General features: G+C 43.6%; 1 protein-coding gene across 1 annotated transcript; it reads right to left on the reverse strand.

Moving 5' to 3' along the window:
- Positions 1 to 1156: 1156 nt before the first annotated feature.
- Positions 1157 to 11671, reverse strand: DEFB123 (defensin, beta 123). Its single transcript, XM_010841761.1, has 2 exons — positions 11530 to 11671; positions 1157 to 1302 (listed from the first exon to the last, which is right to left on the reverse strand). The coding sequence occupies exons 1-2, from the start codon at positions 11585 to 11587 to the stop codon at positions 1157 to 1159; spliced, it is 204 nt and encodes a 67-aa protein (XP_010840063.1). The 5' UTR covers positions 11588 to 11671.
- Positions 11672 to 13111: the final 1440 nt, after the last annotated feature.

Below are 13111 nucleotides of genomic sequence, written 5' to 3' on the forward strand. Positions count from 1 at the left end.
TGAATCGCAATCAGATTCCCCAGTCCAGCAGTTTTACACCAGGAAGATGAGAACCTAGAAAGTTTGGCTTTGAAGGTCAGTGGGGCTTACTTTGGGGACAGCCAGAGCACTGTGGGAAATAGAGACTCCAGTTTTAAAGGGCATACACTCTGGGACCCGTCTGCTGATCAGACCCACCTGCTGATCTCAGAGAACTTCCTGGAGAGGCAGGAGGCAACTGGAGCCTACCCTGGGACACAGACACCGGTGTCTGTGGACACCGGTGCTGGTAAGTGGCAGTTTGGAATCCTCCCTCTAGCTTTACAGTTCCAGGGGACCTGATTCCACCCATTAGCCTTTTGGCACTAGTCCTGGGACACCTCAGTGTCCAGAAGGAGAAGAGGGCATCAAAGGATAAGATGGCTGGATGGCATCACCGATGCAATGAATATGAACTTGGGCAGACTTCAGGAGATGGTGAGGGACAGGGAGGCCTGGCGTGCTGCAGTCCATGGGGTTGCAAAGAGTTGGACACGACTGGACAACTGAACAACTTGTACACCTCAAGTCAAGCAACTAGCTGGGAGGGACACAGCCTCACCCCCCAGCAGGCATAACTGCCCCAAGATTCCCTGAGCTCACAGCTGCCTGGGAACCTGGCTCTGTCCACCAGAGGGCCTGGCCCCAACCCTGCACACCAGGGCACCAGCACTAGCTCTGGGACCCCGAGAGCCCTGCGTCCAGTGACTCTGGGATCTTGCTCCACTCAGCAGTGGGTGGGCACTACTAGCCCCAGGACCCCAGTCTTGGGACTCCCAGATCCTGCAGACAACAAAAATGCTTTTAGTTCTTGTATTTCCATATAGGTTAAAGGAAAATTTCAGAGTTTCAAAGCAATGATTTATTAGATGATAACCTTTCACTAACTGCCAGCATAATGGTGTTAGTGTATGTAGTGTAGATTTCAGAAAATTCCACTGAGTGCTTGTGAAATATAATGAAATGGTTTTGACTTAAACGGACCACCTGAAAGAGGACTTTCTGAGAACCACTGGGTAGACTAACAGGCAAACATAGGGATCAGCCAGAGATGTTTATTGATAGAGTTCAAGAATCTACTGGGGTCAGACTCAGGGTAGCTTCATCTGCCTTTTGATAACTTCAGGCTTCAAGGAACTTAGATTTTCCATGGTAAGTTTTTTGGCAGGTACCTGGACTTCACACAACACAGTTTATTATTCGTGCAGTAAACATAGACCTTTTCCTTCTTGAAGCATTTATGGCGGCACTTGCCATGAAAATTCCAGCATTTTCGGGTGCCACCTGAAAAGAAAGAACAGAGACAGTGTCAGCCCTAAGAAGAGGTAGATTCTGGATTTGAAAGGTCTGTAAAAGGATTAAAACCGATGTGATAGAGGGTCCTCAGTGTCCTTTGACTTTCATCCTGGTCCTTCTTTCTCTTTTTTCCTTCTCTTTCTAAAAATTGCAGTAAAATACAAATAACATAAAGCTTATCAGTTTAAGCATTTTAAGGTGTACAGTTCAGCGGCGTTACGTAAAGTCACAATGTTGCGCAACCATCATCACCACCTAGTTCCAGAACTTTCTAATTATCCCAAACAGAAACCCTGCACCCATTAACTGTTCCCATTTCCCCTCTCTCCATCCTTGGGCAATGACCAATTTGCCATCTTCTCTATAGATTTGCCTAATATAGATATTTTATGTCAATGGAATCACATAACCTGTAGCATTTTATGTCTGACTTCTTTAACTTATTCACTTATTTTCAAGGGTCATCCATGTTTTTTTTTTTTTAATAAAAAAAAACTGAAGTACAGTTGAATCCGGATGTTTCATGGATCTGCTTCTGTGCTCTGTTGTTCATACTGGTTCTCAGTCACATTTTCTTATTTCCCTGTGTGCCTAGTAAATCTCTGTTGTTGTTGGTTAGTTGCTAAGTCGTATCTGACTTTTTGTCAACCCCATGGACTGTAGCCTACCAGGCTCCTCTGTCTCTGGGATTTCCTAGGCAAGAATACTGGAGTGGGTTGCCATTTCCTCCTTCAGGGGATCTTCCTGACCCAGGGATTGAACCCACGTGTTCTGCATTGGCAGGCAGATTCCTTATCACTGAGCCACCAGGGAAGCCCAGTAAATCTTTAGTAGTGTAATAAACATCATAGTTGAAAAAAACTGAAGTATAGTTGATTTACAATATTATGTTGGCTTCAGCTGTATAGAACAGTGATATATATATATATACACACACACACACACACACACATATATTGGGGCTTCCCTGGTGGCTTAGAGGGTAAAGCATCTGCCTACAATGCGGGAGACCCGGGTTAAATCCCTGGGTGGAAAAGATCCCCTGAAGAAGGAAATGGCAACTCACTCCGGTACTCTTGCTGGAAAATCCCATGGAAGGAGGAGCCTGGTAGGCTACAGTCCATGGGATCACAAAGAGTTGAACACGACTGAGCGACTTCACTTTCACTTTTCATATATATATTTCTTTTCGGATTCTCTCCCTTGTAGGTTATTACAAAATATTGCATATATTTCCCTTTGCTATACAGTAGGTCCTTGTTGGTTATCTATTATATATATATATAATAGTGTGCATATGCTAACCCCAACCTCCTAATTTCTCTCTGCCTTACCCGCCTTCCCCTTTGGTAACCATAAGTTTGTTTTCTATATCTGTGAGTCTATTTCTATTTTATAAATAAGTTCCTTCGGATCATAGTTTAGATTCCACATTAAGTGATAGTATATGATATTAGTCTTTCTCTATGACATTTCATTTAGAATGATAATCTCTAGATTCACTCATGTTGTTGCAAATGACATTATTTCATTCTTTTTTTATGGCTGAGTAGTGTTTGGATCATATATATACCTGCCTGCCAATGCAAGAGACGAGGGAGATGCGGGTTTGATCCCTAGGTCAGAAAGATCCTCTAGAGGAGGAAATGGCAACTTATTCCAGTATTCTTGACTGAAGAATCCCATGGGCAGAGGAGCTTGGTGGGCTACAGTCTGAGGGGTCGCAAGGAGTTGGACATGACTGACTGATCAACACTTTCACTTTCTTTCAGGACTGTGCCTACGCAGAGCAAGGCTCAGTAAACACTTGCCAAATGTGAAAAACTAAACCTTAGAGCAAGAATACTGGAGTGGGTTGCCATTTCCTTCTCCAGGAGATCTTCCTGACCCAGGGACTGAATCTGTTTCTCCAGCTTGGTAGGCAAATTCTTTACCACTGAGCCACATGGGAAGCCTATCCTTAGAGCAATAATTTAAAGAAAAAGGTATAGTTAATAAGGCGATGGTAGATAAAAATTTGAATCATAAAAAGACTCAAGTAACCTGTAAAAGGGCAAGGAAAGAAGATAAAGTAAACAAAGAAAGGATAGGCAGATAGAAAACAGAAAGATGGTAGGTTAAATGCAACCATATTGATAATTATATTAAGCATAAATAGTCTGAACATCTCAATTAAATGGCAGAAATTGTCCGATTGGATGAAACAGCAAGATCTATTACATACTGTTTATAAGAAATTCATTCTAAATGGAGAGACATAGTTATGTTAATAGTAAAAGGAAAAAAAATCATGAAATCACTAATCAAAGATAAGCTGGAGTATTATTAATATACTAGCTATGTTAAGATTTAAAAAGTAGACTTCAGAACTAACTAAATTGCCAAGTATAAAAAGGTCATTTCATGATGACAATCTCAACTTATCAAAAAGACATTAATTCTCAATCAAATGCACCAAATAACAGAGCTTGAAAATACATGAAACAAAAAGCTGGAAGAACTGAAAGGAGAAATAGACAAATTCACAATGATAATTTCAGCTTTCAACATTCCTCTCTCAATAGTTGATAGAACAATTTAATACAAGATACAGAATATTTGAACTGATGAGTTTATCAACCAACTTAATAGATATTTATAGACCACTCTACCCAACAGCCAGAGAAGGCAATGGCAACCCACTCCAGTACTCTTGCCTGGAAAATCCCATGGGCAGAGGAGTCCAGTAGGCTGCCATCTATGGGGTCGCTAAGAGCTGGACACGACTGAGTGACTTCACTTCACTTCACTACCCAACAACAGAAAAACAGAGATTTTTTCCAAGAGCTCACAGAATATTTACCAAGATATACCATACAGGATCTCAATAAAAATAAAAGGATTGAAGTCTTTTAGAGAATGAACTTATGGTTTGGGGGAGTGGAGAAGAAGGGGGAAAAGATAGGGAGTTTGGGATCAACATGTACACTCTGCTATATTTAAAATGGATAACCAACAAAGTCCTACTATACAGCACAGGGAATTCTGCTCAATGTTATGTAGCAGCCTGGATGGGAGGGGAGTTTTGGGGGAGAATGGATACATGTATATATATGGCTGAGTCCCTTTGCTGTCCATCTGAAACTATCACAACATTGTTAATCGGTTGCACTCCAATATAAAATAAGAAGTTTTTTAAAAAAAGAATTGAAGTCTTATATAGGTGTATGTCTGTCCATAGTAGAATTAACTAAAAATTAATAGTAGATATGCATTTGGAAAATTCACAAATACTAGAAATTGAACAATGTACTGGGAAATGACTAATGGGTGAAAGAGAAACCAAAAGAGAAATTAGAGAAATTTGAATTGACTAATTAAAAGTACAATACATAAAAATATTTGTGGAACTGAGACAAAGTAGTAATTAGAGGGAAATTTGCAGTTTAAAATGTGTACTTTAGACAGAATGGTCTTAAATCAACCATCAATGCTTATATCTTAAGTGAGAAAAACAAGAGCAAATTAAGTGAGAAAAACAAGAGTAAATTAAGTAGAAGGAAAAAAATCATTAAGATTGGAGCAAAAGTAAATAGGAAATTTGGGGTGCCATTTCCTACTCCAGGAGATCTTCCCGACCCAGGGACTAAACCCACGTCTCTCGTGTCTCTTGCATTGGTAAGTGGAGTCCTGGATTCCACTGGATACTGCTAGCATCACCTTGGAAACCTCAGAAAAATAACAGACAAATTAAAACTGAAAGCTGGTTTCTTGAAAACATAAAAAATTTTCTAAATTTCTAGCCAGGCAGGCTGCCCAGGAAGAAAGCAAAAGAGAAGAAATAAATTGTTTATTATCAGGAATGAAAGAGAGGGGATTCCCTGGCCGTCCAGTGGTTAGGACTCCACGCTTTCTCCGCAGAGGGTGGGGGTGTGATCCCTGGTTGGGAACTAAGATGCCACAAGCAGTGCAGGGTGGCCAAAAACAGAAAAAGAAGGAAAGAGAGGACTTCACTATAGATTCTATAGATATTACAACATTAATAAGGTCATAACAGAGAAAACTTCATGACTATAAATCGAACAACTTACAAAAATTATTTGAAAAACACAAACTACTGAAGCTCATCCATGAAGAAATACATAACTCTAAACCCCTTAATTTTTTGAAAGAAATTGAATTTGTATGTAAGTATTTTTCACAAAGAAAACTCTAGGTTGAGATGGCTTCATTGGTGAATTATATTAATACCAAGCATTTATTAAGAAATAATACCAATTCTTTTAGAAAGAAATAATACCAATTCTTTTCAAAGTCTTCCAGCATTACCTTGACACCCAAGTCAAAGACATTCCAAGAAAATAAAACTACAGACTTATATCCCTTATGAACTTAGATGTAAAAACCCTTACAGACTTAACATCCCTCATAAACCAGATGTGAAAATCCTTTATAAAATATGAACTGAATCTCAAAGTGTATAAAAAGGATAATACATCATAATAAATGTGAATCAGTCCAAAAATGTAAAGATCAGTTCAACATTTGAAAAATCAATCAATGTATTAATAATTCACATCAGCAGAGTAACCCTCCCACCTCACCCAATCACATGATCACTTCAATAGATGTAGAAAAAGCATTTGACAGAATTCATAATACCTGATTACCAACATCTGTGAAAATTCTGCAGATACTATCATACTGACTAATGAATTAAAAACAGATTTTAAAGGGAGACATAAAACTACTACTGTTTAAAGATGACATGATCATCTACGTATAAAATCCTCCCAAAAGCTATGAAACCTATTGAGTTTAGCAAGGCTGTAGGATATAAGATTAATATATAAAAACCAATTGTATTTCTGGATCATATAATAATTCTATTTTTAGTTTTCCAAGGAATCTCCATATTGTTCTCTATAGTGACTGCACCAACTTACAGTTCCACCAATAGTGTAGGTATGTGTACGTTCTAAGTCGCTTCAATCAAGTCCAACTCTTTGCGACCCCGTGGACTATAGCCCATCAGGCTCCTCTGTCCATAGGATTCTTCAAACAAGAATACTGGATTGGGTTGCCGTGCCCTTCTCCAGGGATCTTGCCCACCCAGGGATCGAACCCACATTTCCTGTGTCTCCAGCATTGCAGGGAGATTCTTTACCACTGAGCCACCTGGGAAGCTCAACAGTGTAGGAAGGTTCCCTTTCCTCAATACCGTCTCCAGTATTTATTGTTTATAGACTCTTTAATAATGGCCATTCTGATTTGTGTGAGGCGGTACCTCACTGTAGCTCTCTTTTGGCCACACCTGTGGGATCTTTGTTCCCAAATCAGGAAGTGAACCTGTGCCCCATGCAATGAAAGAACAGAGTCTTAACCACTGGACCACCAGGGAAGTCCCCTCACTGTAGTTTTGATTTACATTTCTCTAATAATTAGTGATGTTGAGAATCTTTTCATGTGCCTACTGGCCACCTGTATGTCTTCTTTGGAGAAATGTCTATTAAGGTCCTCTGGCCATTTTTCAATTGGGCGTATACCCAGACAAAACTATAATTCAAGGGCTTCTTTGGTGGTCAGGTGGTTGAGAGTCAGTCTTGCAATGCAGGGGATGCTGGTTCGATCCCCGGTCAGGAGGATCTCACATGCCACGGAGCAGCTAAGCCCATGTGCCAGCACTACTGGAAAGTGAAAAAGTGAAAGTGTTAGTTGCTCAGTTGTGTCCAACTCTTTGTGCCCCTGTGGACTGTAGCCCTTCAGGATTCTCTGTTCATGGATTTCCTAGGCAAGAATACTGGAGTGGGTTGCCATTTCTTCCTCCAGGGGTCCTTCCCAGCCCAGGGACTGAACCCAGGTTTCCTGCATTGCAGGCAGATTCTTTACTGGCTGAGCCACCAGGGAAGCCCCAGAACTACTGGGCCCATGTGTAATTCTGTGTTTTTTTTTTTCTTTTTTGGGGGCTTGTCCGGGATATGAATAATTCTGTGTTTTATTTTACAAAAAAGATAAGGCACTCCCCTCCACAATTTAACAATAAAATCTGAAATTTTAATTCAAGAATATCAAGATGAACTGTTGTTGAGAGTGAGAGGAAAGACGGTCTCATATACTTTGTTTCAGCCTCTCTGGAGGCTACTTGGCACATTTTCAGATGGTGCAGTCTTGACCGTCAATTTCCTTTCTAGATGTCTATCCAAGGGAAATACACATGGAGACTGAGAAGCCTGTACAGGAGATACAGTTACAAGCAAGTTAGAGACAGACAGCTGCCCTCAGAGGACTTCCATTCAAGTGGGGGAGAGGAGATGAGAAACAACTATTAAAGAAATAGCTACCCAGATATTTGATTGACTAGACTTAGGCTGAAAATTATAAAGGAGGAACTCTGGGTGCTATGAGGAGGTATAAGGGAAAAGGATGTGACATACCCCACCTAAATCTAATCTCTGCTGGGTTCTTGGGCTTTATACATATGTCCTGGATTCCACAATTAACCTAATTTAAAAATTTTAAAAATATTAAAGTGATACATACTTCATTCCCCTTTAATCACAAGACCCTTTGGTTGCTAAAAAGCAGAATTGGGCAGAGTTTCTGGCCTTTGGGGGGATGGTAAACAATAGAATGACAAAGTTCATTGCTCAGCTTAAATAAGATGAGTTGTTGTAGTTTATAGCAAGACAACACATTTAAGAACCTAATGTATTTAGAAGGATCAGGGGGTTCCAAATTTCAAAGAATTCCTTTATATATTATTAGCTGAGCCTGGTGGATTCAGGTAAAACTACCTCATCGCAAGCCACAGGAGGCAAAGGCTGAGGGTCTGGACAAAGAAACTTCCATTCACTCTCCTTTACCACCACCACAGCTAATAGAAAAGAAGAGCAAATATTCTCCCTAGAGGAAACTGGGGCACTTAAATCTAATTTGCAGCAGCAGCAGGAGGCCTTAGAGCTCCACCAGAGCCCACATCTTGTCTCTGCCAGCCGTGACAATGAAGGATCTATCAGCAAGCTAGAGAGAGGCCTTCCTCTCCTCCAACACCCCCTACCCCCTTGCACCCTGCCCCAGGGCCCCTGGACTAGGGCCTGCTGGTCAACCTGAACACTTAAGAAGTACAGATAAGTCATGTGAGAAAGGCAGGGGGCAAGAGACTCTCTTGTTACAAACACCCAGACTGGCCTGGAGAAACTACTAGAGAAGAGGGGATTTACTTTCTGCCCTCAGAGGGTAGCCCAGGGAAATTGCTAACAGTACCAACACATTATGGTGCCATCTGGAGGGGAATTAGACTAGAAATGCCTGAGGGAAGTGGTTGAGCATCTCCCTCTCCTCTCCTGTGGCATAATCAGGAAAGTCCTCAGTTCCCTCTTGTCTCCAGTGGAAATAGAACAGGTGATGAGCTGAGAGCCTGAGATACCTGCCAGCAGTAGACCCCCGTGCAGAAAGTGAGTGGGAGGGGCTGTGTGTGAACAGCCTAAACCTAGGGATTAGATGGAAGATTTGACTGAGATGAAGGGCTGAGTCAGTGGGCTCTCAACAGGACCAGGAAGTTTCCTCAGTCATGGATCACACACAACGAGGGACCTTGCCGCAGAAGTCAGTGAAGGTCCAGCACTGGGCTCTACCTCCTCATGAGCCTGCCCCAGGGCCTTCGCACTGCACATTCCCACCAGCTTGAATATTCTCCATAAATCCATAGGGATCACCTCTTATCCTCCCTCAGGTCAGGGTGAGCCATTCCATGAGCACCCCTTTAAAACAGCAAATTTACATCCCTGTGGTATTTGCTATCCCCTTTCCCACCTACTCTGCTCATCATACTCACCACGTGACATTTCATATGTTTCACTTATTTAAAAAATTTTCTGCGTCTTTCAACAGAATGCAAACTCCAAGAGGCTAAAGACTTTGCTTACCTTGTTTGTTCTCATGTGTTCACTGCACTACCTCCTGCACCTATCACAGTGCCTGGAATATGAAATTTGTTCAACATGTTTATTGATAGCTCAGTTGGTAAAGAATTCGCCTGCAATGCAGGAGACCCTAGTTCGATTCCTGGGTCAGGAAGATCCGCTGGAGAAGAGATAGGCTACCCATTCCAGTATTCTTGGGCTTCCCTTGTGGCTCAGCTGGTAAAGAATCCGCCCACAATGTGGGAGACCTGGGTTCAGTCCCTGGGTTGGGAAGATCCCCTGAAGAAGGGAAAGGCTACCAACTCCAGTATTCCGGCCTGGAGAATTCCATGGACTGTACAGTCCCTGGGGTTGCAAAGAGTCAGACATGACTGAGTGACTTTCATTTTCATGTTTATTGAATGAGCCAATAAATTAAATCATGACAACTAGTTAACTTCTAAATCCAGGTGCTATCCTCAGAAACAGAAAGGGAACAGGAGAAATTCTCAAAGACTTACTCAAATATTTATTCAAAAGAGACTGAATTAACTTGAAACTGTTTTAAATCAGAACTGATGAGCATTTATTAAACTGTGGAGTTTAGGCACAGTCCCTTAGCGCCTTCCACCACCCCTCTCCCCAGCCATTGCATCAGCAGGATGGAATTTCCTGGGAAAATTGAAATGAGTTACATAAAATGAAGAAGCTACACTTTTTTTTTTTTTTGCATACCAAAATTTCAGTGTGTTCAATGTTGTTCCCTCAAACTGACGTTACTATACACATGCCTTTGTTGTAGCAGATTGAGAAATGGGGACATTGAAACTCTGAGCCGCTAAGCTGCTTACTGGAGGTCAGAGTTAGAAAATGATTGAGCAGTGTTTAACCCAGGTTCTGAGGCTTTCCTCTCTATCCCCAGCTGAGTAGTATTTCAGACATTTGCCACAGGCAGGAACAAGGGCTGAGGTGAGGAAATTTATACATTACAGCCCTGTGGACAGGTGAGGGGAAAGCCTTGGCTGAGCAGAAGTTTCTGTCAATTGAGCAAGAGGGGCCAGACAGCGATGCTAGAGTTGGTGGAATAGCCCTTTTTTGCTTAAGCTTTCCTATGGCTCCTCACCTGGCAGTCAAGGCTCATTAAGACCTGGACCTTGACTGCTTCTGCAGTCTTAACCCTTGCCACACCTTTAACCTTGGGCTTCCAGATCCTGGGCTTCCCTGGTGACTCGGATGGTAAAGAATCTACCTGCAATGCAAGAAAGCTGGATTCGATACTTGAGTTGGGAAGATCCCCTGGATAAGGGAATGGCTACCCACTACAGTATTCTTGCCTGGAGAATCCCATGGACAGAGGACTCTGATGGCCTACAGTCCATGGGGTCTCAAAGAGTCGGACACTATTGAGCGATTAACACTCTCAGTCTTACCCCTTGCCACACCCTTAACCCACCCTTCCATCGTGGGCTAGTTTCCTGAAGGCGTGGTGCTGTCTCCCACATTCGGACCTTTGCTATTAGCTGACTTCCGTCCGGGACACCCCTCCTTTTCCACCTCTTCTCCCTCCCCTTCTAATTTCTAACCACTTTTCAGGACTCAGAGTATCCCTCCAGTAGATCTCTCCTGGCCCTCAGCCTGGGCTGGCCCCTCCCTTGTGCACCTCAGGACCCCCAGATCCCCTCTAACACAGCTCATGGCACTCTGGGTAAATGCTATTTCACATCTCTCCCAGTGAGTGCCTCCCAGTGCGGGTGTTCAGTTACTTCAGTCATGACCGACTCTTTGCGACACCATGGGCTGCAGGGATCTCTCCCACTCAGGGATCGAAACCGAGTCTCTTCCGGCAGGCGGTTTCTTTACCACTGCGCCATCTGGGAAGTCTGAATCCCTCCTAGGCCATGTCATTTATCTCTGTGGTCCTAGCTTCCCAACACAAGGACTGGCACAGAGATGGTAACAAGTTAAAGATGAGCTTTGCTTTCTCCTTAAGGTGGTTGCGGTTTGTATTAAGCCTAGATCATTCTGGGGCCTATTTTGTGACATGGCCACTATTGTGTATCCTCCTCCTGCTTCTCCTACTCCTCCTATGCATTCTTCTTCACAAGCTAATCCCCCTTAGCATGCTCCCTGGGACAGCAGGATGAGGTGACTGAGCAAGAAGCTCTCCATGTTGTAGTTGGTACCTAGATCTCGGCTGCCTGGCCGCCAGGGAGGGCTCCTCCTCCACAAGGTGACTGCAGGAGGCCCGGCAGCCCATCCTCCCCGCCCGTGGGATTCTGTGTCCAGATCTCTCTCTCCGCACCCTGTGCCCCTCCCCTGAAGAGGTCCCGGTTACCTGGAGTGAGCTGGGACAAGAGCAGCAGTCCAGCCAGAATCAGCGAGAGGAGCTTCATGGCTACAAGTGGCCAAGGGAAGCGGCAATGGCAAAGCAGCTCGGCAATGTGATGCGATGGCAAAGCTAATGATGGAGTGTTCTGGCCTCTGGCTCCCGCTCCTTTGCTCCAACCGGAACAGATGTCACTCGCACATGCCCTCCACCGCCCACGGGCACGGCCCCCGCACGCCCTGAGCTGGCCTGCTGGCTTTTCTCATTTAGGTCACGCGATAGGGTTCGACTGCCAATCAAGGGACCACCAGGGGGCGCCACACACGCGGAACCCAGAAGGTCAGGGAAGATTTCGTAGAGAAGATCGCAGAGAACCGTGTTTTGAGAAACAAAGACCAAAACGCCAGGTGGATGAGCCCTCGTGGCTTTCCAGGCAAAGGGAAGTCTGTAAAGAGGTTTTTGTTGGTATTGAACATGAGAAATATACTGTAACTGGGGCTAAAATCGGCAGGAGAATGGAAGGAAGAGATGCAGCTCCCAGCAGGAGTCTGGCTGTGCCCTCTCACAAGTATTAGCAGCCGTAGACCCCTGCCATCTCAGGGCTACCCATGTGGTCAGGCCTTCTGGGGGCCAGGCTGTGACCCATCCTCAGAGGTCCAAGAACTAGCCATTGTAGTGGGGAGGTCCCTCCTCTGAACTCTAAGGATTTGAAAATCCATTCTCTTCCCTCAGTTCCGGCTACCTAAGGGTAGTAGCTGCATTCTCTGGTTGCTATTGTTCAGTCGCTCAGTCGTGTCGGACTTCTTGTGACCCCATGGACTGCAGCATGCCAGGCTTCCCTGTCCTCCACTATCTCCCGGAGTTTGCTGGAATTCATGTGCATTCAGTCAGTGATGCTATCTAACCATATCATCCTCTGCTGCCCACTTCTCCTGTTGCTTTCAGTTTTCCCCAGGATTAAGGTCTTTTCCAGTGAGTTGGCTCTTTGCATCAGGTGGTCAGAGTATTGGAACTTCAGCTTCAGGATCAGTCCTTCCAGTGAATATTCGGAGTTGATTTCCTTTAGGATTGACTGGTTTGATCTCTCAAGAGTCTTCTCCAGCACCACAGTTCGGAAGCATCAATTCTTCCACACTGCATCCGTACATGACTACTGGAAAAATCTGTGGTTATTAATACCTGTTTCCTCAGGGTCCTCTTTTTGCTGTTTCTGCCTTCCAACAGCAATGTAACTGATTCCATACATTAAGTATGCTATGTGACTTCCATTTCTTGACTGGACCCTATTTGACACAGATGTCAAGGGTATAAAAGCATGATCCCATGGACAGAAGAGCCTGGTGGGCTACAGTCCATGGGGTCGCAAAGAGTAGGACATGACTTAGTGACTAAACAACAACAATGGCTTACGAGACATGTTAACGTTGAAAACCATTTTTGTAGGGACAGAAAACAGATTGAGGAGGTTGAAGACTGAAAGGTAAGTGAAGCAATGAGATCAGTAAGTGTAAACAGCTCTTTCTAAAGCCTTTAAGATGAAGAGAAGACAGTAGCTAGGAAGGACTCAGTGCCTAAGGCCTAGAAATCCACG

The sequence above is a fragment of the Bison bison genome, unplaced genomic scaffold (genome assembly GCF_000754665.1).
Source record: "Bison bison bison isolate TAMUID 2011002044 unplaced genomic scaffold, Bison_UMD1.0 scf7180017864167, whole genome shotgun sequence".
In the NCBI taxonomy this organism is placed as follows: Eukaryota; Metazoa; Chordata; class Mammalia; order Artiodactyla; family Bovidae; genus Bison; species Bison bison.